This window comes from Capra hircus, chromosome 29 (genome assembly GCF_001704415.2).
Source record: "Capra hircus breed San Clemente chromosome 29, ASM170441v1, whole genome shotgun sequence".
Taxonomy (NCBI): Eukaryota; Metazoa; Chordata; class Mammalia; order Artiodactyla; family Bovidae; genus Capra; species Capra hircus.
The window spans coordinates 49,603,204-49,627,559 of NC_030836.1; the positions used below are offsets into that span (position 1 = coordinate 49,603,204).

At 56.4% G+C, this 24,356-nt stretch overlaps 1 protein-coding gene across 2 annotated transcripts in view; it reads left to right on the top strand.

The window, feature by feature from the left end:
* CARS (cysteinyl-tRNA synthetase) overlaps positions 1 to 24,356 on the top strand; it is a 43,799-nt gene that overhangs the window by 6,440 nt on the left and 13,003 nt on the right. Inside the window, exons 2-10 of one of the 2 annotated variants that reach the window (XM_018042948.1) lie at positions 405 to 653; positions 3,946 to 4,040; positions 5,055 to 5,143; positions 5,821 to 5,917; positions 6,318 to 6,416; positions 7,247 to 7,396; positions 19,970 to 20,110; positions 20,316 to 20,404; positions 21,012 to 21,133. In XM_018042948.1, the coding sequence (XP_017898437.1) occupies positions 405 to 653; positions 3,946 to 4,040; positions 5,055 to 5,143; positions 5,821 to 5,917; positions 6,318 to 6,416; positions 7,247 to 7,396; positions 19,970 to 20,110; positions 20,316 to 20,404; positions 21,012 to 21,133 (1,131 nt within the window). The remainder of the gene's footprint in view (positions 1 to 404; positions 654 to 3,945; positions 4,041 to 5,054; positions 5,144 to 5,820; positions 5,918 to 6,317; positions 6,417 to 7,246; positions 7,397 to 19,969; positions 20,111 to 20,315; positions 20,405 to 21,011; positions 21,134 to 24,356) is intronic. The other variant, XM_018042949.1, reaches the window with a different exon arrangement.

Consider the following 24,356-nt stretch of genomic DNA (forward strand, 5'->3'; position numbering starts at 1 on the left):
TGTGTGTGTGTGTGTGTGTGTGTGTGTGTGTGTGTGTGTGTGTGTGTGTGTGTGTGTGTGTGTGTGTGTGTGTGTGTGTGTGTGTGTGTGTGTGTGTGTGTGTGTGTGTGTGTGTGTGCGCGCGCGCGTGCATGCGCACTTGTGTAATTGAGGTGAACATCAGCAGCTGTGCGGTTAGCCAGCTCAGTGTGCAGCCCATGCGTCTGTGACTCTTACAGCCTGCCAAAGCCGCGTTTGTCTGGTTCTGAAACGTCCTTGTCCTGCCTGGAGCCCACAAGCAGTCGCTCCACACCCGTGCTCCCGCCCGTCCTCGGTGTCTCCTGCCTGGAAGGCGGAGCCCCGGCCCCGATCCTGGGCTCACTCAGGCCCTCGGGCCCACTGACACGCGTCCTCTGTCTTTGCAGCTCCCGACTACAGGGCCATCCTGGGCATTAGTGACGAGGCGGCCCGGGTGCGGGCGCTGGATGCTCATCTCAGCACGCGTAGCTACGTGCAGGGCTTTGCCCTGTCCCAGGCGGACGTGGACGCCTTCAGGCAGCTCTCAGGCCCTCCGGCCGACCCTCAGCTCTTCCACGTAGCCCGCTGGTTCCGGCACGTGGCCGCCATCCTGGGTGGCCCCCGCACCACAGGCCCGCCCTGTGGGCTCCAAGCAAGTGAGTAGCAGAGCAGCTTCTGACCGTGAGACCCTCCTTGCTGGCCGTGGGGGAGCAGCTGGAGCGCCCCAAGGGGAGGTTAGGATGAAACCCGAGGTGTCAGCCCCCGAGGATCACGACCCCGCACTGCTGTGGTGGACCTGCTGGCCAGGTTGGGGCCCGCCTTGGCCATCAGCTCCCTGACCCCGCTTGGACTTAGCTTGCTTCTCCTTAAGTTTTCCCCGAGGTCACATGTGTGCGCATCCACCATCGGGTCCTGAAGCAGCGTTAGTGGTGTGAACCCTGGGCACCCAGAGCGAAGGCATTTCTGGGCTTTGAGAGGACAGGGGCTCAGAGCTCTTGCTCCCACCGCCCCCCCCCCGGGCCCAGTTGTGGTGTGCAGGGGGCATCTGGCTTCTGGGTGGTCTCCCCTCCCATGAATCTGTAGATGAATCCGTAGTGGCCAGTGCCCTGGAGCACCTGTCCCCCCAGCCTGGCTTGGGGTGTGCACCCCCTAGAGCAGGGGGTCCGGGGGTCCACGTGTGGTCTCAGTGGTCCCTGGTGGGCCGGGCAGACTGCGGGGTCTTTTCTAGATTCTTCAGCTGGGACGATCCCCTGGGGAAGGAAACGGCTACCCACTCCAGTACTCTGGCCTGGAGAATCCCATGGACTGTATGGTCCGTGGGGTTGCAGAGTCGAGTGAGTGACTTTCACTTTCACGTGGGACGCTGGGGACCTGCGCTCTGCTGGTCCCCTCTGTAAGGGGTGGGATGGGGTGGGGTGGGCTTTGGTTTCTGGGGTGATCCTGCCGCAGATGCCCCTTCCCCAGTGGAGGTGGTGCTTCTCCCCAGGGCGTGGGCTCCGGGGTGGGGTCAGGGTGGGCAGGGCGCAGCCTTGGCGTGGCCGTCTGTCTGGAGCTGCAACCTCCAGCCTGGAGCTTGAGGGAGAGTGACACAGGCGCCCACTGGGAAGGGCGGGTGCGGGTTCCCCAGGGCAGGGAGGCTTTCCTGGTGCCCCGACACGGATGCCTTCAGGGAGCCCTCGGGGACCCCGAGTGGCAGGATGGCTGGTGGACTGGGGCTCAGAACCCTCAGGGTCAGTGTCCTCTGCTGAGTCCCTGGGTGCCAGTGGCCGAGTGTCTGCCTCGCTGGTGTGTCTGACGTCCCCCAGCCTGTCCTGGGCGAACCCCCCCCACCCCAGGGCGCTCTCTGCTGCCCCCCACTGCCCCATCCCGCTCCCGAGAGGAGCTTCAGGGCCTGCTCTTCCCCGCAGAGGGCGGCTCACAGCCCCACGGGTCCCCAGGGTGTGACCCTCCGAGCCGCCCCTCTTGCGAGGCTGCGGAGTGTGTCGCGCCTGGGGCACGCAGATGCGGGCTGGCACGTCCTCTTTGTCCCCCCACCCCCGACCCCCTCCCTGCCCGGAGCCTCACTCTCCGGGCCTCGGTGAGCCGGGCGTGCGGGCTGGCACGTCCTCTTTGTCCCCCCACCCCCGACCCCCTCCCTGCCCGGAGCCTCACTCTCCGGGCCTAGGTGAGCCGGGTGTGCTGTGCTGGTGGTGTGCTCGTGGGTCAGGGCTGCGTTTCTGCATGTGCCTGGGCGGGGGTGCTGTTCCCAACCAGCCGGAGGAAGGCTGGGCACGGCTGAGGGGCTGCGCCCGGCAGAGACCATCGGTCCCGGGCATGGGGCAGTGGGTCCCCAAAGCCTCTAGCTACCCTCCCTTTTCATTAAGCCGGGGCCCCGAGGACACCTCCCGACTCTCCCTTTGGCCAGGGGATTTTGAGTGCCAATCTCTGTGACTGCTTACCAGCTCTTGGGCAGTAGCTGATCCGGGGTCGTGGAAGTCCGAGTGTGATCCCGTGTCCTGAAGGGCGTCCCTCTGGCCAGGCCCCTGCCTGTGCCCACTGCTGGGTCCTGTTGCTGCCACCCCCTCGCACGAGCCTTCAGTCCTGCAAGCCCCGCCTTCACCCCGGCTCTGGGCGCGCGTGTGGGCACCTCCGGCCAGCTCCCCGTCACCCCCCGTGGCAGCGGCGTCTCTTGTGCAGGGACCTGCAGCGTCTCGGTCGGGGGAGCGGCAGGCGGCGTCCCAGAGGGCCCCGAGGAGCATCGAGAGTCGCCGGCTGTGTTTCCGGTGAGGCCTGGCCGGCCGCTGACCACAGGAGCCCTTCCGTGTGTCCGCGACTTGGGCCTGGAGTCGGGGGCTTCTGGGTGGCTCTGTCTGTCCCCTCCGCACCCGCTGGTGTGCACGCACACATGCACGCACGCACACACACACACAGCCGTCTGCCACCTTCACCGGTCAGTGCATCCTCTGGGTGGCCCGAAGCCGGGCCTAGGGCTGCATTTACCGTGACCCTCGGGGACCAGCGGGCGGTCCTCTGGTGGCAGGACAGTTGCTTCACAGACGCAGCAGCGGGGTGGGGACGGCATTGAGACCAGGAGCCTGTGCCTGCAGGGGTGCAGGGGGCACGCAGGCAGCCGAGCTCGGCCAGGTTAGGCGTGCAGCAGTGCCCCGGGGTGGCGGGAGGGTCACCAGTGCCCCGAGTGGGAGTGGAGGGTGTAAAGACTTGATGTCTCTCCTGGCGCCTCGGGACACAGCTACCCCCAACCCCACCCACCTCCCAGGCCCTCGTTGCGGTCCGTCAGGCCGGCCCTTCGTGCAGTGGGACGCTCGGGCTCACAGCCACAGGGCAGGGGAATGGCCAGGAGGAGATGATGGGGGTCAGGGAGGAGGGCGGGGCTTCCCTGGTGACTGTAAGCGGAGGAGGCTGGGCTCCGTGAGCCCCATCCCTACCCCCGTGATGTGCCCGCAGGCTGTTCCCAAAGGCTCTGGGACCAGGGTGGAGCCCTGGGCTCTGCATCAGAGCTGAGCTCGGGAGCCCTCATGTTCCGGGGGTGGGGAGCCGGCCGCCCACTGGTGGAGATGAGCCTGGGCTGCAGGCCATGCTACTGACCATCTGCGGCCATGGGCCAGCGGCGGTTTCTAGTCTGACCCGGTTCCTGGGCCTGGAGGTGGTCCGCATCCCCCAAAGCCTCCAGAGGGGCATCCTCCCCGGGGGTGGGCGGGCATCGGTCCAGCCCCGTGGCCTACCGGTGCGCCTCCGGCTGTGCGGGTGCACCGTGCTTGGAGCCAGCAGCGGGAGGCGGATGTGGCGAGCCGTCTCTGGCCCAATGGGAAGGGGTTGTGGGATGCGCTGCCGCTCAGATGTGAGCAAGCAGAGGGGGGGTTGGGGGCGGTGGCACTGGATCAGGCCACACCGTCAGAGCCCCATGGTATCACTTCGTCCCGCACTGACCCAGCTGTGCTCTCCCTCCAGCAGGCAGAGGGCGGAGAGCACAGCCCACGTGGTCTCCTCCAGCCAGGTCCGAGCCGTGCCAGCTCCGCCTGTACAACAGCCTGACCCGGAGGAAGGTAGGGGGCTGCGGGTGGTGGGGGTGGCTCTGGAGGACCCCTCGGCTGGCGGGGGAGTGTCCTCCGCAGGGCTGTGTTTGGGAGCACGTGTGCACACCCGTGTGGCACACCCCCCGGGGCTGCCCTCAGCTTCCTGGCTCTGGGTGTGCGCAGGGCCAGGAGTCTGCATGCCCTCCGGGGACACGTGGTGGCACCTGCGGTCACAGTGCCAGCCGAGTGGGGCCCGTGGCTGTCGGGAGCCCAGCAGGTGTGAGGGCGAAGGCAGGTTGGCCCTGGACTGGTCAGGGCTCGCTCAGCGGGATCAGAGGCTCCAGGGGTTTTGCCCAGGGCTGACGCATTTCTGTGGGCCAGCACCCTGAGCAGACGGGCAGCAGGGTCCCCCTCCGCCAAGCAGAAGTAGTCCCCACAGCCACGACGCGGCCCTCTGGACTCTAACCAGACGCTCTCCTTCCTGCCCCTGAGAGCCCTCCCTACCCGCTGACCTGGGGCCGGCCCACGCTGGGGCTGTGGGGCGAGGCAGGCCCCTCTCCAGGGCTGTGTGTCCCCCTGGATGGGAACAGCGGGCCCTGAACTGACCTGAGACTTTGGGCAGCAGGCGGGAGGCCTCACTCCCTAGGCTGGATCCTCCAGGAGTGTGGGTCCCTGGCAGCTGGGTAAGGAAAGCTCACGTTGTTCTGGGAGCGAGTGCTGGACAGTCAGCGGGCTCGGCTCTGGCCTGGCTCACAGCAGGTCCCTGAGGAACGGAGGCTGCCCCCGTTAAAGCAGCAGAATGGGGGCGCCCGTCTCCTTGACCCCCGGCCTGTGTCCGTGAGTGGAGTCCCAGGGAGGAGGGGGCCTGCTCCCCGGGCCCCTGGGTCGTGGAGCTCACGGTCGCGGGTCCAGTGCGGCGCCCCAGCCCCAGCCCGAACTGCGGCTTGCTTCAAGCTACGCGGTCCAGTGGACGTGCGCAAGCCGCTCGTGGCCGGCAGTGGTCCTGCGCCCCTCGTGACGGTCATTCCCTCCTTTCCATCCAAGGACGTGTTTGTGCCGCAAGACGGAAGGAGGGTGACGTGGTACTGCTGCGGGCCCACCGTCTACGATGCCTCGCACATGGGGCACGCCAGGTAGGACCCCCCTGCCGAGCGGAGGCGCGGCGCCCAGTCTTCCGGTGGAAGCTTCTCATTCCGCTGATGCTCTATGGGGAAAAGCTAGCGTCCAGGCAGCCAAGCAGAAGTAGTCCCCGCAGCCCCGACGCGGCCCTCTGGACTCTGAGCAGACGCTCTCCTTCCTGCGCCTGAGAGCCCTCCCCACCCGCTGCCCTGGGGCCGGCCTAGGCTGGGGCTGTGGGGCGAGGCGGGCCCCTCTCCAGGGCTGTGTGTGCGGTGCTGCAGGTGGAAATGCGGGCCCCTCTCCCGCACTGCGCGTGCTGTGCGGGTGGAAATGCGGGCCCCTCTCCCGCACCGCGCGTGCTGTGCGGGTGGAAAGGCGGGCCCCTCTCCCGCACCGCGCGTGCTGTGCCCATGGAAAGGCGGGCCCCTCTCCCACACCGCGCGTGCTGTGCGGGTGGAAAGGCGGGCCCCTCTCCCGCAGTGCGTGCTGTGCGGGTGGAAAGGCGGGCCCCTCTCCTGCCGCGCGTGCTGTGCGGGTGGAAAGGCGGGCCCCTCTCCCGCCGCGCGTGCTGTGCGGGTGGAAAGGCGGGCCCCTCTCCCGCACCCCGTGTGCTGTGCGGGTGGAAAGGCGGGCCCCTCTCCCGCACCCCGTGTGCTGTGCGGGTGGAAAGGCCTGTCTCCCGTCACTGCAGGTCTTACATCTCCTTCGATATCCTGAGAAGAGTGCTGAGGGATTACTTCAAATTCGACGTCTTCTACTGCATGAACATCACGGACATTGACGATAAGGTGAAGGGAGTTCTTAGGATTAAATTTTAAATACAGAGGATGGCACGGGGGAAGAAACGGTGAGTTAGTAAACCCACGTTGGCTCAGCCAGCTCAGCTCGGTGCACGCTGTTTGAACCCCACCCCGCCCCCTGTGGGACTTGTATTGTGGTGTATGTGGATGACGCTTTGTGTTCACCTGCTTTGATGCTGTTGAAAACCCGGGTACATGTGAGCAACCCCCGGGGCGGGGGTGCGGGAGGGTGGGCTCGGGCTGACCCTGCTCAGAAGGGCGAGGGGGAGCCGCGTTCTCGGATGGCGTCTGTAGCAGCCAGGACCCCTACCGCCCGTGGCTCAGGGTCGCCCTCTGCGCGGGCACTGGGCACTGCCCGGCTGACCCTGCTTCCCTCCTCTGCGCCCAGATCATCAAGAGAGCCCGGCAGAACTACCTGTTCGAGCGGTACCGGGAGACACAACCCCTGGCAGGGCAGCTGCTGGAGGACGTGCGAGCCGCCCTGCAGGTGAGTCACTGCTGCTCCGGGTCCCCATGTCCCCCCGTCCACCCCGTCCCCAGCACAGGGGCTGTTGTCAGCGGGCTCCGTGACACGCAGGGTGACGAGGTCTCCGTCATGGAGCTCCCCCGGGCCGTGGGAAAACCACCAGCAGAGACACCCGAGGGGGGGAGGTCCGGGTGGGGGGGGAGGGTGACCACTTCCGCCACTTACGGGAGACGCCCAGCGCCGGTCACCGTGGTCAGCGCTGACCTGGGAACCTTCCCCATGGAGTCACAACCGAATCAAAGGCATGTGACCAAGAGGCGAAGCTGCCAGGCTTCTTAAGTGGGTGGTCCTGGAGGTTTTCAGAGTTATCTGCGTAAATTAGTTTTCTCCAGTCTAACATTTTGTTTTGGAAAAAACAGTATTACAGATTGTGGTTATTTTGAGGTCAGATAAGGCAAGTTCTTTTTCTTAATCACCATCTTTAGTAATTAGAGTAATTATGCTTATGATGTATTATCTCCGTCAGAAAAAATAGAAATAAAATTAGAGCTTAGCAGTCATCCTCTAGGCTGAGCGGTGAGGCTTCTGTGATGGAGGCGTCGTGGGGGAGACCTCTGTGTCCCGGGCGCGGCCTTAGGGCAGCTGCCTCAGTCCAGGGTCACGTCAGAGGGACAGGCCCTGCGACCTTAGCGCCACCTGCCTCTTGGGGTCATGCGGGAAGACGCCCTGGGGACACAGACCACCGGAGGCCATGGTCGGGGGGCAGGACTGGCCTCTTCGCGTGGAGCCAGCAGCGAGCGTGGGGCTCTGCTGAGCTGGGCTAACGGCGTGGCCTCTCCTCACACGCACAGCCGTTCTCCACGAAGCTGCAGGAGACTGCGGACCCAGACAAGAGGCAGATGCTGGAACGCCTGCAGCGCGCGGTGGCGCAGGCCGCGGGGCCGCTGGAGGCCGCGCTGCAGGCCGGGCAGGCCGGGCAGGAGCTGGATGGCCGCGTGCAGGTGAGGCTGAGGTGCGTCCCGTCAAGGCGGCGCCCGGCAGGCGCGGGGGCCCGGCTTCCCAGGGTTATTCCACTGCTTGTAGCAGCGCCGCCTGGGGAAGCCGAGCGGAGACGCCGCGGGTCCCCCTTGGGCGTGAGAGTGGTCTGCTGCCCCGTCCCCCGCCGCGTACCCAGTCCTGAGCTGCGCACCCCGTCCGCCTCTGCGCACCCCGTGCCCCTCCATGCACCCCGTCCCCCTCCATTCGCCCCGTCCCCCTCCGCGCGCCCCGTCCTGAGCCGCGCACCCTGTCCCTCTCCGCGCGCCCCGTGCCCCTCCGCGCGCCCCGTGCCCCTCCGCGCACCCTGTCCCTCTCCGCGCGCCCCGTGCCCCTCCGCGCGCCCCGTGCCCCTCCGCGCGCCCCGTGCCTCTCCGTGCACCCCGTCCCCCTCCGCGCGCCCGTCCCCCTCTCGCATCCCTTCCTCCGCAGTCCCTGCCCTCTCCGGCCTGAGCGCCCCCGGGTCCCCCTGGCTCTTCTCCTCGACACCGGCGCCCCCTGCTGGCCGCTCACGGAAGGTGCAGAGGACCAGGTCGGGGAAGGTGCAGCCATGTGGGGGGGGCAGGCCTGCAAGGCCCGCACTCCTGGGTGTGCGTGTCCCGAGCTTGGTGAGGGGTCGCGGGCACTGGGTCGTGGGGACGAGGCTTTCCCGCGCCTGCATCTGAGAGCACACACAGGATCAGGGATGCCTCAGGCCGGCCAGAAGCCGGTTACATTTCTCTTTCGAGCAGCAATGCTGGGAATTTTCTTGGGCGATTCCAGTAATGTCCTTCTTATTAAAATTGTACAGTACGCATACATGCCGTTTCCCAGCTTAACCGTTTTTAAGCACATTCATGTCGTGGGAATGCCACCACTGCTCATCTCCAGAAATGGTTTTCATTTTCCTGAACTGACACGCTCTCTCCAGGAAACGCTCACCCACCCCCAGCCCCTGACCCCCCCCCCGTGCTGCTTTCCACCCTCGTGGATCCGGCTGCTCTCGGGACCTCACAGACGTGGGATCATTCGGGATTCCTCCTCTAGTGGCTGGATTACTTCACATAGCAAACTGTGCTCAAGGTCCATCCAGGTCGTAGCCGATGTCAGAGGGTCCGTCCTTCTTGGGACTGAGTGATACTCCATCCTGTGGGCTGGACCATGTTTTGTGTATCCCTTCATCTCTGATGAACATTGTTTTTGCCTTTGTTGTGACCTTTGCTGCTGCAAACACCGTGTGAAGATCCCGGCTCCTTGTTCTTTTGAGTGTTTCCCCAGAAGCGGCTCGTACGGAGACTCAACCCAGTATTCTGAGGAACCGCAGTGTTAGTTCGCGGTAGTAAGTGTTCCTTCCTGACTTTGCAGGACATTTGGTCCATGCCAAGAGGTCCTGGAAGTTTGGTTCCCTGATAGCTCACTTGGTAAAGAATCCGCCTGCAATGCAGGAGACCTGGGTTCGATCCCTGGGTTGGGAAGATCCCCTGGAGAAGGGAAAGGCTCCCCACTCCAGTATTCTGGCCTGGAGAATCCCATGGTCTCCGTTTACCCTGGGTTCTCTCTTGGTGGTGTGCCTCGTGCAGGTCTGGACACGTGTGTGAGGATGCGCCTTTGCCCTCATGTCCTCACGCAGGGTAGGCTCCCTGCCCTGAAAGTCCTCTCTGCTCCTCCTGTTCATCCCCGCTCACCTGCAAACCCTGGTGGCCACTGAGCCTTGTGCTGGCTCGAGTGTGGCCTCCTCTGAGCGTCACATACTCGGAATATTGCAGTGTGTGCCCTGCTGAGATCGGCCGCTTTCACTTAGTGATGTGAACTGAAGGCTCCTCCAGGTCTCACCAGGGCCTGAGGGCTAGTTTTCTCTTTAGCACTCAAGGTCAGTCCACGTCTGGATGGACCACAGTGGACCTATCCATCCACCTACTGAAGTGCCCCTTGCTTGCTTCCACATTTTGGCACTGACTCCGAATACCCGTGTTATGTGTGGACATAAATTTTCAGCTCCTTTGGGTGAACACCGAGGCGCTTAATTGCTGGACCACGTGGTGAGAGCGTGTGCAGTGTGTTCAGAAGCCCGCAAGCTTCGGAAGCTGCTGCACCCTCGCACCCCCAGCAGGGATGGTGTGAGTTGGGGCTGCTCCGGCTACTCGCCAGCGCTGGTGTCAGCATTGGCTGTTCTAGCACCCTTGCCTGGAGAATCCCATGGACGGAGGAGGCTGGTGGGCCGCAGTCCATGGGGTCGCTAAGAGTCGGTCATGACTGAGTGACTTCACTTTCATGCATTGGAGAAGGAAATGGCAGCTCACTCCAGGGTTCTTGCCTGGAGAATCCCAGGGACAGGGGAGCCTCATGGGCTGCCATCTATGGGGTCGCACAGAGTTGGACACGACTGAAGTGACGTAGCACCAGCAGCAGTCGCTGTGCAGTGGGCTCTTGTTTGCATTTCCGTTTACCTGACGACACACGAGGTGGGACACCTGTAGGTATATTTGCCATCTTGTATCATGTTTGGCGGAGTGTCTCTTAGCGTCTTTGAGCCATTCTGCAGTCAGGCAGTTTTCTCGGTATTGAGTCTGAGAGTGCTTTGTTTTGGATAACAGTCCTTTATCAGACGCTTCTTTTGCAAATAGTTTCTCCCAGTCCGTGGCCTGTCTTTTCATTGTCCTGACAGTGTCTTTCCCGGAGCAGAAAATTTTAATTGTAAAGGAATCCAGCCTATCAACTCTTGCTTTTCAAGAATCGTGCGTTGGTGGTGTTGGGAAGAAGTCATTGCCGAACCCAAGGTCGTCTAGGTTTCTTCCTGTGTTATCTTCTAGAAGTATCATGGTTTCCTGCTTTCCACTGAGGCCTGGGTTCCAGTTGGAGTCAGCTCTTGCCAAGTGTGTGACGGCTGGCTCTGGACTCGTGGCTTCAGGACGTGACGCCCAGCGGTCGAGCCCAATTCCTCAGGGACTGTTTCTGCTCCCTTTTATTGCCTTTGCTCCTTTGTCGGAGAGCAGGTGACGGTGTTTAGGAGTCTGTCTCTGGACTGTTCTCTTCCATCACTTCACTTGTTAGCCCCACACCGTCTGCTGTGTTTTTGCTGCGTCAGGCTGCAGGGTCATTGATTGTGGTGCGTGGACTCTGCAGTTGTGGCACACGGCTTACTTGCTCTGCAGCATGTGGGATCGAAGTTCCCCGACCAGGGATCCAACCTGAGTGCCCTGAATGGCAGGCGAATTCTTACCCGCTGGACCGCCAGGCAGGTCCCAGCGCCGCCCGTCTTGAGTGACGGCGAGTCTTGGAGTGGGGACGGTCAGTCCTCCGGCCTTGTTCTTCTGCTTCAGCGTTGTGCTGGCTGTCCTGGGTCTTTCGCCTCCTGTCCTTGTAAACTTTAGATTCGGTTAGTCAATACTCGTGAAACGACTTGATAGGAATTTGATGAGGATTGACCTGAATCTACAAATCAAGTTGGGAAGATCTGATACCTTGATGGTGTTGAATCTTTGTACCCACAGACGTGAACTCTCTCTCTCCATTTCTCTCTTCAGAGGTTTGTAGTTTTCCTCGTGTAGATCTTATACGTACTTTGTAAAACTCATATGCAGGTATTCCATTTTACAGGAGCTAATGTAAATGCTACTGGGATTTTAATTTCAAATCCCAAATGTATGTCTTCGCATATAGTTTTATCTTTTCCCCAATCAGTGTGCAGATGGTCCCCAACGCTGGACAATATGATTTTTCAGGTTTTTTGGTTTTAAAATGGTGCAAAAGTGATAAATATCTGGTAGAAACCGAGCTTTGAATTTTGATCTTTCTCTGGACTAGCGATAGGCAGTCTGCTGCTGTCCCGGGTTGCTGAGGGTCAGCAGTGAGGCTTAGCTCCCAGCTAGCTGCTCTATCACCAGGGTAAACAACTGATGGACCAGATTTCCCTGGTGGCTCAGTAAGGGATCTGCCTGTCAGTGCCGGGGACATGGGTTGAATCCCGGACCTGGGAAGATAGCACATGCTGAGGGGCAACAAAGCCCCCGAATCACAACTGCTGAGCCTGTGCTCCGGAGCCTGGGAGCAGGATAAGAGAAGCCGCCGAAATGCACAGCCTGTGCGCTGCAACCAGAGAAAGACCCTGCAGCAGGGGAAACCCTGCACCGCTCAGCTCAGCCCAGCCGCTCAGTCGTGTCCGACTCTCTGCAACCCCACGCCCTGCAGCGCGCCAGGCCTCCCTGTCCATCACCAACTCCTGGAGCTCACTCAAACTCATGTCCATTGAGTCGGTGATGCCATCCAACCATCTCATCCTCTGTCGTTCCCTTCTCTTCCCGCCTTCAATCTTTCCCAGCATCGGGTTCTTTTCAAGGGAGTCAGTTTTTCATATCAGGTGGCCGAAGTATTGGAGTTTCAGCTTCAGCATCAGTCCTTCCAATGAATATTCAGGACTGATCTCCTTTAGGATGGACTGGCTGGACCTCCTTGCAGTCCAAGTGACTCTCAAGAGTCTTCTCCAGCACCACAGTTCAGAAGCATCAGTTCCTCGGTACTCAGCTTTCTTTATAGTCCAACTCTCACATCCATACATGACCACTGGAAAAACCATAGCTTTGACTAGATGGACCTTTGTTGTCAAAGTAATTTCTGCTTTTTAATATGCTATCTAGGTTGGTCATAAGTTTCCTTCCAAGGAGTAAGCATCTTTTAATTTCATGTCCGCAGTCACCATCTGCAGTGATTTTGGAGCCCAGAAAATAAAGTCTGACACTGTTTCCCCATCTATTTGGCATGAAGTGATAGGACCAGATGCCATGATCTTAGTTTTCTGAATGTTGAGTTTTAAGCCAACTTTTTCACTCTCCTCTTTCACTTTCATTAAGAGGCTCTGTAGTTCTTCACTTTCTGCCATAAGGGTGGTGTCATCTGCATATCTGAGGCCATTGATATTTCTCCCAGCAATCTTTATTCCAGCTTGTGCTTCCTCCAGCCCAGCATTTCTCATGATGTACTCTGCGTATAAGTTAAATAAGCAGGGTGACAGTATACAGCCTTAACATACTCCTATTCTTATTTGGAACCAGTCTGTTGTTCCATGTCCAGTTCTAACTGTTGCTTCCTGACCTGCATACAGATTTCTCAAGAGGCAGGTCGGGTGGTCTGGTATTCCCATCTCTCTCAGAGTTTTCCACAATTTGTGGTGATCCACACAGTCATGGCTCAGCTGGGAAACAATCCGCCTGCAGTGTGGGAGACCTGGGTTCGATCCCTGGGTCGGAAAGGTCCCCTGGAGATGGGAAACGATACCCACTCCAGTATTCTGGCCTGGAGAATTCCACGGACTCTACAGTCCAGGGTCACAGAGTCAGACACGACTGAGCCGCATTCACTTTCAGGAGTTCCCTAGTGTCTCAGGTGGGAAAGCGTCTGCCTGCAATGCGGGAGACCCGGGTTCAATCCCTGGGTCAGGAGGATCTCCTGGAGAGGCAAATGGCAACCCACTCCAGTGTTCTTGCCTGGACGATCCCATGGAGGGAGAAGCCTGGTGGGCTCCAGTCCGTGGGGTCGCAGAGTCAGACACGCCTGAGCAACTTCACTTTCTTTTCTTTCTTTCCACACAGTCAAAGGCTTTGGCACAGTCAGTAAAGCAGAAGTAGATGCTTTTCTGGAACTCTCTTGCTTTTTCACTGATCCAGCGGATATTGGCAATTTGATCTCTGCTTCCTCTGCGTTTTCTAAAACCAGCTTAAAATCTGAAAGTTCACACTTCAGATATTGTTAAAGCCTGGCTTGAAGAATTTTGAGCATTACTTTACTAGCATGTGAGGCGAGTGCAATTGTGCGGTAGTTTGAGCACTCTTCGGCGTTGTCTTTCTTTGGGATTGGAATGAAAACTGACCTTTTCTCAGTCCTGTGGCCACTGCTGAGTTTTCCAAATTTGCTGGCATATTGAGTGCAGCACTTTCACAGCATCATCTTTTAAGATGTGAAATAGCTCAACTGGGATTCCATCACCTCCACTAGCTTTGTTTATAGTGATGCTTCCTAAGGCCCACTTGACTTCACATTCCAGGATCTCTGGCTCTAGGTGGGTGATCACTCCATCGTGATTATCTGGGTCTTGAAGATCTTTTTGTACAGTTCTGTGTATTCTTGCCACCTCTTCTTAAAATCTTCTGCTTCTGTTAGGTCCATACCACTTCTGTTCTTTATCGAGCCCATCTTTGCATGAAATGTTCCCTTGGTATCTCTAATTTTCTTGAAGAGATCTCTAGACCTTCCCATTCTATTGTTTTCCTTGATTTCTCTGCACTGATCACTGAGGAAGGCTTTCTTATCTCTCCTTGCTATTCTTCGGAACTCTGCATTCAGATGGGTATATCTTTCCTTTTCTCCTTTGCTTTACACATCTCTTCCTTTCACAGCTATTTGTAAGGCCTCCTCAGACAGCCATTTTGCTTTTTTTCATTTCTTTTTCTTGGGGACGGTCTTGATCCCTGTTTGCTGTACAATGTCATGAACCTGCATCCATAGTTCATCAGGCACTCCGTCTACCATATCTAGTCCCTTAAATCTATTTGTCACTTCTATTGTATAATCACAAGGGATTTGATTTAGGTCATACCTGAATGGTCTAGTGGTTTTCACTACTTTCTTCAATTTAAGTCTGAATTTGGCAATAAGGAGGTCACCCTCATCTTCCTTACCTCCACCGTAGTTTGGCCCCAGGTAAATAGCAGGGCATGGCTTGGTTTTATTGAGTTAGACAAGGCTGTGGTCTGTGTGATTACATTGACTAGTTTTCTGTGATTGTGGTTTCAGTGTGTCTGCCCTCTGATGCCCTCTCGCAACACCTACTGTCTTACTTGGGTTTCTCTTACCTTCGATGTGGGGTATCTCTTCACGGTTGCTCCAGCAAAGGGCAGCCACTGCTCCGTACCTTGGGTGAGGGATATCTCCTCACGGCCACCCCTGCTGACCTTGAACGTGGAGTAGCTCCTCTGGGCCCTCCTGTGCCTGCTCAGCTACCACTTCTTGGACGTGGGGTTGCTCCTCTCGGCCGCCGCCCCTGACCTTGGGCGTGCAGTAGGTTGTCTCGGCCGCCGCCCCTTCCTTCGGACGTGGGGTAGCCCCTCTTGACTGCTCCTGTGCCGACGCAGCCTGGCACTCTTGGTCACCGCCCTTGACCTTGGGCAAGGGGTAGCTTCTCTCGGCCACGCTTCTGCATGGTCCATCTCAGCCAGTGCACTTCTGTGGAAAATTCTGAAAGAGATGGGAATACCATACCACCTGACCTGCCTCTTGAGAAACCTATATGCAGGTCAGGAAGCAACAGTTAGAACTGGACATGGAACAACAGACTGGTTCCAAATAGGAAAAGGAGTATACATCAAGGCTGTATATTGTCACCCTTCTTATTTAACTTCTATGCAGAGTACATCATGAGAAACGCTGGGCTGGAAGAAGTACAAGCTGGAATCAAGACTGCAGGGAGAAATATCAATAACCTCAGATATGCAGATGACACCACCCTTATGGCAGAAAGTGAAGAGGAACTAAAAAGCCTCTTGATGAAAGTGAAAGAGGAGAGCGAAAACGTTGGCTTAAAGCTCAACATTCAGAAAACGAAGATCATGGCATCCAGTCCCATCACTTCATGGGAAATAGATGGGGAAACAGTGGAAACAGTGTCAGACTTTATATTTTGGGTCTCCAAAATCACTGCAGATGGTGACTGCAGCCATGAAATTAAAAGACACTTACTCCTTGGAAGAAAAGTTATGACCAACCTAGATAGCATATTAAAAATCAGAGACATTACTTTGCCAACAAAGGCCCATCTAGTCAAGGCTATGGTTTTTCCTGTGGTTGTGTATGGATGTGAGAGTTGGACTGTGAAGAAGGCTGAGTGCCGAAGAATTGATGGTTTTGAACTGTGGTGTTGGAGGAGACTCTTGAGAGTCCCTTGGACTGCAAGGAGATCCAACCAGTCCATTCTAAAGGAGATGAGTCCTGGGTGTTCTTTGGAAGGAATGACACTGACGCTGAAACTCCAGTACTTTGGCCACCTCGTGCAAAGAGTTGACTTATTGGAAAAGACCCTGATGCTGGGAGATATTGGGGGCAAGAGGAGAAGGGGATGACAGAGGATGAGATGGCTGGATGGCATCACGGACTCGATGGATGTGAGTTTGAGTGAACTCCGGGAGGTGGTGATGGACTGGGAGGCCTGATGTGCTGCGATTCATGGGGTCGCAAAGAGTCAGACACGACTGAGGGACTGAACTGAGCTGAACTGAAACAGCAGGGAGGGAACACATCTCCACCCATCAACAGAAAATCTTTAAAAGATCAAAGACTTACTGAGCTTGGCCCCGCCCATCGGAACAGGACCCAGTTTCCCCGTCAGTCAGTCTCTCCCATCCATAAGCCTCTTACCCTTCTCCATCAGAGGGCAGAAGGACTGAAAACCACAGTCACAGAAAACTAAGCGATCTGATCACATGGACCACAGCCTTGTCTGACTCAGTGAAACTAGGAGCCATGCTGTGTCATGGTGGAGACTCTGACAGAACGTGGTCCACTGGAGAAGGGAACGGCAAACCACTTCAGTATTCTTGCCTTAAGAATCCCATGAACACTATGAAAAGGCAAAAAGATAGGACACTGAAAGATGAGCTCCCCAGCTCGGTAGGTGCCCAGTATGCTACTGGAGATCAGTGGAGAAATAACTCCAGAAAGAGTGAAGAGACGGAGCCAAAGCAGAAATAACACCCCAGCTGTGGATGTGACTGGTGATGGAAGCAAGGTCCGATTCTGCAAAGAGCAATATTGCATAGGAACCTGGAATGTCAGGTCCATGAATCAAGGCAAATTGGAGGTGGTCAAACAGGAGATGGCAAGAGTGAATGTTGACATTCTAGGCATCAGCTAACTAAATGGACTGGAATGGGTGAATTTAACTCAGATGACCATTATATCTACTACTGTGGTCCAGAAACCCTTAGAAGAAATGGAGTAGCCATCATGGTCAACAAAAGAGTCTGAAATGCAGTACTTGGATGCAAACTCAAAAACGACAGAATGATCTCTGTTCGTCTCCAAGGCAAACCATTCAATATCCTGGTAATCCAAGTCTATGCCCTAGCCAGTAACGCTGAAGAAGCTGAAGTTGAATGGTTCTTTGAAAACCTACAAGACCTAGAACTAACACCCCAAAAAAGCTGTCCTTTTCATTATAGGGGACTGGAATGCAAAAGTAGGCAGTCAAGAAATACCTGGAGTAACGGAAATTTAGCCTTAGAATACGGAATGAAGCAGGGCAAAGGCTGACAGAGTTTTGCCAAGAGAACGCACTGATCACAGCAAACACCCTCTTCCAACAACACAAGAGAAGACTCTACACATGGACATCACCAGATGGTCAACACCCAAATCTGATTGATTACATTCTTTGCAGCCAAAGATGGAGAAGCTCTATACAGGCAGCAAAAACAAGACTGGAAGCTGACTCCGGCTCAAATCATGAACTCCTTATTGCCAAATTCAGAAACCAGTACAGCCTTAAATAAACAAGTAAATAAAAAGAACAGTGGTGCATAAAAGAAACAGAAGGCTGATACGCCTACAACGACTGCGCCCACACAAGCATTTTGATTTTCACTTTCAGTACAGTATTTAGTACATGACATGAGGCATTCAGCACTTAACTGTAAAGTAGGATTGCTGTTAAATGGTTTTTCCAGCTGTGTGCTAACGTATTCTGAGCTTGTTTGAGGTACACCAGGCTAAGCTAGGATGTTTGGTAGGTGAGCTGTGTTATATACGTTTTTCAGCTTAATGATATTTTCAACTTAGGAAGGATCTATATTCTTGTCCTAAGTTGAAGACATCTGAGTCTTTTTTTTTCCCTTTGCAGGCTTGGTGGCTCAGAGGTTAAAGCATCTGCCTGCAATGTGGGAGACCCGGGTTCGATCCCTGGGTTGGGAAGATCCTCTGGAGAAGGAAATGGCAGCCCACTCCAGTATTCTTGCCTGGAGAATCCCATGGATGGAGGAGCCTGGTGGGCTACAGTCCATGGGGTCGCGAAGAGTCGGACACGACTGAGCGACTTCACTTTCACTTTCACTGTCTGATTGTGTTGGCAGGGACTCCCAGTTCGCTGTTGGAAGAGTGATGAGAGGGGACGTGCTTGCATTACACCTCGTCTTAATGGGAAGGCTTTGTGTTTCTCACCTTTACGTCTGATACTAATTGCGGGCTTGCTGTAGCTGTTTTCTGTCACGTTGAGGAAGTGCCCCTCTCTTCCTAGTTGGCTGAGAGTTCTTGTCATGAATGCATGTTGGATTTTGTCCAGTGCTGTTTCTGCATTGATACGATACGATGCTGATACTGATAGGATCGTGTGATTTTTCTCTTTCAGTCTGTTGGTGTGATAATTTTCAGTATTTGATTTTATGAAGTAGGACCAGCCTTGTATACGTGTGATGAACTTGGTTGTGGTATATGATTCTCTTGATGCTTCTGTAGATTCAGTTTGCTCATATTTTGTTATCTGTTTTTAATCTATGTTCATGAGAGATACTGTTTTCTCGTAGTGTCTTCGGTTCCCGTATTAGGGATAATGTCCTCTTCTAGCTGCTTGAGGTAACATCTGATTCCAGATATTTTTTCTCTTCTGAGAAATGCATTCTGCGTCACAAATTTCTTCTGAGCACTGCTTTTGCTGTGTCCTATAAATGTTGACAAGTTGTGTTTTCATTCTCATCTTGTTCTAAGTATTTAAAATTTTTTCTTGAGATATCTCCTTTGGCCAGTGTCTCATTTAGAAAGGTGCTGTTCAATCTCCACGTGTCTGGGGTTAGCCAGCCATCTTTCTGTTGCAGGCTCCCAGGTCACTTCCACTGCAGTCTGATAGCACGCACTGCGTGATTGCTGTTCCTCTTAAGTGTCTCTGGGTGTGTTGCGTGGCCCGAGGGCAGTCTGCCTTGGTAGATGCTCTAAGTGTCTCTGGGTGTATTTCGTGGCCCAGCGTCTGCTTTGTCTTGGAAACTGCTCCACGTGACTGGAGGGGAATGTGTCTTCCCCCTGTTGGTGGATGAAGCAATCTCTTCATAGGTGTCAGTTACGTCCAGTTGATCCATGGTGGTGTTGAGTTCGGCCATTCCTTCTGACTCTCTGGATCTGCCCACTGAAGTCTGCAGCTGGGACACGGGATCCATCTGTTTCTCTTGATGTTCCCTTGGCGTTTGCCCCACCGGGTTTGATGCTCTGATGTGAGGTGCCTATGTATCGAGGGTCGCTGTGTCTCCGTGTAGAATCGCCCCCTTTATCATCATGCGACGCTCTTCTTTGTCCTCCCTTACGGGCCCACCAGGAGTGGTTGACTCTCCGTTTTGTGACACCCTTTCACTTGTGGGGACAGGGTTGCGGCTTTCACCGGGAGGCGGAGCTGGAGCCCGAGTCCCTGTTTCGTCAGCCGCTGCCCCGTCTCCGTCACCCGTGTCGCTCATTTCTCTTTGGGTTTATTCTGTTCCTTTCTGTCTCACCGCTTAGGAGGTTAGCTCATCTTTTGGTTTAAGCATTTAAGGCCATAAAGTTTTCTCTAAGTGGAGCTTCTTCTGCTTCTGCCTGTGTTGCCATTCTTTTACTGCTCAATAGGGTTTTGTTTCCCCTTTGATTTTGTGTTGGAAACACATGAATTATCTAGGCATTCGTTTGATTGGGACCTCCTTCCTCTGCTGTGTCTTGTTCTGTGTTGATCCTGCCGGCAGCGGTGGGCTTTCTGCCCCTGCACATGGCGCAGGCCCAGAGCTCACTTCCAGCCGCAGCCTGACAGCGCCTGCCTCCCAGGAGCCCTGCTGCCTCTGCCCGCCCGCCGTGGGCACCAGCTGGGTCCTGGGAGGTTTCCCAGTAGCTCTGTCCTGTCTGGAGGCTGCTCTGGGGCTGCCCCGCCCACCTCTGCCCTCCAGGCTCCCTGCGCCCTCCCTCCCGCCTTGTTCTGTGCCTGCGCCCCCAACAGCGAAGCACAGACCACCTGTCGCTGCTCCAGCTAAGGAGCCGAAGCCCTGGATCCTCCAGGGCAGAGCGCCGGGTCCGCTGGGGCTCGGGTGCAGCCCTGATGCTGTCTCAACGCGTCTCAGACGGCTGTTTCCGGGTGTGACATGAGGACCGCAGTGATAGGACGTGACTCGCTCTGACGCTGTGCCATTGTGGTCGTGACGTGGGACCTTCAGCTGATGGCACGTGCCCGGCGGGGCAGCCTGGGCATGGAGACCTGCCTCTGGACCGCAGCTCTGTCCGCTGCTCTGAACCTCCCCTCGAGCAGGCGTCCAGGCCGTCAGTGACCACACCGCGTGCCCTCCCGCACTGCTGGGCCTCCCCAGGCCCACCCTGACCCTCCGGGCATGTGGTCAGAGCTCCAGCCTCTGGACGGCCAGGCCATCCGTGGGAGCTCTGGGGTCTCCTCCTGGGTCGGGTGCTGGCCATGCACAGCGAGTCTGTGCACGTGAGGCGGAGATGGACGCGCGTAGACTGCACCTGCTGTGGGCCCTGGAGCTTGGACGCGGGTGCACATCCGGCTTCCTTTCCCTCAGGTGTTGCTGGAAGAAGCAAAGGATGTGCTTTCTGACTGGCTGGATTCCATGCACGGCAGTGAGGTGACGGACAATTCTATTTTCTCCGAACTGCCCAAATTCTGGGAGGCGGAGTTCCACAAAGACATGGAAGCCCTGAACGTAAGTGTCGCGGACGGTCGTGACCTCGGTCTCTGGGGCCGAGGGCCCCGTGACCAAAGTCCTCCCGGGATCCAGACCCTCTTCACTGCGTGTGCAAATTCAGTTTGAAAAGACAGCGGGGGTGGGGGTGGTGCGTGGGGGAGGGCCGGGGCACCGGGGTCCAGCGGTGCTGGGGCTTCTGGAGCCGGCCTCGCCTCGTCCCCAGGTCCTCCCACCAGATGTCCTGACCCGGGTCAGTGAGTACGTGCCCGAGATCGTGGACTTTGTCCAGAAGATCGTGGACAACGGTTACGGGTGAGCTCGAGGCTCCAGGAAGGTGTGCCCAGGGGCACGGCCCTCCGCCAGCTCGGAGAGGAGCAGGGAGGCACGGGGGGCCGCCAGGGTGGTGGTGGCCCATGCTTCCGTCTCAGAGCTGCACGGCACGTGAGCGATGGGTGGGCCACCACGCAGCCGTAGCGGTCCTGTGAGGGCCCGAGCCCCTCATCCCTCCCTAGGCCCCCAGCTCCTCTTCTTATGAGGACACCGGTTGTACTGGTCAGGGCCCACCCTGGAGGCCTCGTTTTCACTGGAGCCCCTCTGTGAAGGCCCTTTTCCAAATGCAGTCAGACAGCGAGGTGCTGGGGGTCAGGGCCGGCAGGCAGAGGCGAGGGCGCCATGCAGGGCAGTCACCCGGGCAGGGGGCAGGGCACGGGCCGGGCCGTTGGAGTGAGGGAGCCCTGGCCCGGCCCCTGGCCCAGCCACGCTCGTCTCAGCCCCGTTTGGCCCACTCGGTGGCTGTGGTGGAACAGCCTGCTGGCCGGCCCACTGCACAGGGCATGGAGCAGACCCCGATGGCTTCTGCGTCCCCAGGCTGGCCGGCCGGGCAGCTTGTCACGCCTTCCCCGCTGGCTTTGTGTTCCAGCTACGCTTCAAACGGGTCCGTGTATTTCGACACAGTCAAGTTTGCCAACAGTGAGGGGCACAGCTATGGAAAGCTGGTGCCCGAGGCCGTCGGGGATCAGAAAGCCCTGCACGAGGGGGAAGGTAAGCGGGCCGGCTGGGCTCAGAGCCCGGGGAGCCGCGGCCTCACCCTGCACGGCCGTGGGGGCTTAGGTCCATGGGGACCCTGCCTTAGCAACTTGAGGGGCTTTAGGAGCTCTCCATACGGAACCCCTGACCTGCATTGTTGCCCAGGGGACAGAGCAGTGAGCAGCTGCCGTGCGGCCCCACAGAACAGACAGGCCTCGGCGCCCAGGGTGGGGCTGCCTGCTTTCTCAGTGCCCAGAGTCCCCAAGGGTCGGGCTGGGCCGGGCTGGGCCGGGCTGGACGCCTGCCCGGGGGTGTGGAGAGGGCACAGAGGCGACCCACTGAGTGAGCGCCCGGCACCCTCACGGGGCAGCAGGGAGCCTGGGGAGGGAAAGCCCCAGGGCACCCAGAGAGGCAGGAGACACAGGCTGTTCACTTAGAGACCCCAGAAGAGGCCGGGGGCGGATGCCGGATGGGGCAGGAGCGAGCAGTCATTATCTGCACGGTCGCTGCAAGAACCCAGGTGGGGGACTTGGGCCACAGTCAGAGCCCGTTCTGATCTTGAAGCTCGGCTCTGGGAGTGGACAAAAGCAAGAGTGACTGCTGAGCGCCTGTGGTCACTGTGCGTAGAGGTTGGTTGTGTCCTGTGTCACAGTGTGCTCCAAGGATAGCTTAGTTGCAGTGTGTGTGAGACTGTCGTTTAGACCAGGGGATGCATTTAGTACTAGACCATAGCCCGTCGTCCACCGTGGTCACTCACACTGACTGCATGAGAGCCCTTGGGCAGAGCTTGGCAACAGGACCACACACTTGAGGACGCCGGGCAGCCGCTGGGAACGGCCTTGTCATTGCCGCCGCGACAGTAACCCACGTGTAAAGACAGCCTCCCGCCCACCTTGACCCAGACGTGTTAGAGACACCAGGCCTTTCCTGGGCCAGGCTGGGTTCTGTTTGTCTTTAATTCGTAAGTGTTTTCTCCACTCTCCCTCTCACACCACCAGACGCACTTGTTGGCGCCACTGTTTCTGGAAGGCACTGGGGCCATAAAAATGTTTATCTTGCCTTTTTTTTTTTAACCATGGAAACAGTTTTCACATTTTATTGTCCTTACATTAAAATTTCACCATTAGCTACATGGAGCCTAAGTACGTACTGGACCCTGCTACTACTGCTGCTGCTAAGTCGCTTCAGTCATGTCCGACTCTGTGCGACCCCATAGACGGCAGCCCACCAGGCTCCCCCATCCCTGGGATTCTCCAGGCAAGAATACTGGAGTGGGGTGCCATTTCCTTCTCCAATGCATGAAAGTGAAAAGTGAAAGCGAAGTCGCTCAGTCGTGTCCGACTCTCAGCGACCCCATGGACTGCAGCCCACTAGGCTCCTCCGTCCATGGGATTTTCCAGGCAAGAGTACTGGAGTGGGGTGCCATTGCCTTCTCTGACTGGACCCTAGTCCAGGCTTTTGAAACATGATGCTGATGGATGTGTGGCTGTAAGGATGTATGACATATTGTAGACGATGCTGAACAGTTGGAAGGTTGTTGGCGGGTGTCTGCTTCTGTCTGTCTGCACTTGCAGCCAGGCAGACGTGTGAGTCTCTGGCTTGTAGTTGGAGGAAGCACCGTCCAGGACTGAACGGGGGTCCCTGCTTGCTGACTGAGTCTGCACAGACTCGGGAGTCTTTGTCCCGATACGAGGGCAGCTTCATTGTACAGGTTATAGCTTCCTCAACGTACGACTGTACAATGGCATACGTTGGGTCCAGTGACTTCTCCTTAAGGGCTCTGTTGTAAAGAGATTCAGTTCCGTTCAGTCACTCAGTCATGTCTGACTCTTTGCGTCTCCATGGACCATAGCACACCAGACTTCCCTGTCCATCACCAACTCCCAGAGTTTACTCAAACTCATGTCCATTGAGTCGGTGATGCCATTCAACCATCTCATCCTTTGTCGTCCCCTTCTCCTCCCGTCTTCAATCTTCCCCAGCATCAGTGTCTTTTCCAGTGAGTCAGCTCTTTGCATCAGGTGGCCAAAGGATTGGAGTTTCAGCTTCAACATCAGTCCTTCCAATGAACACTCAGGACCGATCTCCTTTAGAATGAACTGGTTGGATCTCCTTGCAGTCCAAGGGACTCTCAAGAGTCTTCTCCAACACCACAGTTCAGAAGCATCTATTCTTTGGCCCTCAGCTTTCTCCATAGTCCAACTCTCACATCCATACATGACTACTGGAAAAACCATAGCCTTGTCTAGAGGGACCTTTGTTGATAAAGTAATGTCTCCACTTTTTAATATGTTATCTAGGTTGGTCATAACTTTCCTTCCAAGGAGTGAGTGTTTTTTAATTTCATGGCTGCAGTCACCATTTGCAGTGATTTTGGAGACCCAAAAAATGAAGTCTGTCGCTGTTTCCCCATCTATTTCCCATGAAGTGATGGGACCAGATGGCATGTTCTTCGTTTTCTGAATGTTGAGCTTTAAGCCAACTTTTCCACTCTCCTCTTTCACTTTCATCAAGAGGCTCTGTAGTTTTTCACTTTCTGCCATAAGGGTGGTGTCATCTGCATATCTGAGGTTTTTTTTCCCGGCAGTCTTGATTCTAGCTTCTGCTTCATCCAGCTCAGCGTTTCTCATGATGTAGTCTGCATATAAGTTAATTAAGTAGGGTGACAATATACAGCCTTGACGTACTCCTTTCCCAATTTGGAACCAGTCTGTTGTTCCATGTCCAGTTCTAACTGTTGCTTCCCGACCTGCATACAGGTTTCTCAAGAGGCAGGTCAGGTAGTCTGGTATTCCCATCTCTTTCAGAATTTTCCACAGTTTATTGTGATCCACACAGTCAAAGGCTTTGGCATAGACAATAAAGCAGAAATAGATGTTTTTCTGAAACTCTCTTGCTTTTTCCATGATCCAGTGGATGTTGTCAATTTGATCTCTGGTTCCTCTGCCTTTTCTAAAACCAGCTGGAACATCTGGAAGTTCACGGTTCACGTATTGCTGAAGCCTGGCTTGGAGAATTTTGAGCATTACTTTGCTAGCATGTGCGATGAGTGCAATTGTGCGGTAGTTTGAGCATTCTTTGGCATTGCCTTTCTTTGGGATTGGAATGAAAACTGACCTTTTCCAGTCCTGTGCCACTACTGCATTTTCCAAATTTGTTGGCATATTGAGTGCAGCACGTTCATAGCATCGTCTTTTAGGATTTAAAATAGCTCCATTGGAATTCCATCACCTCCACT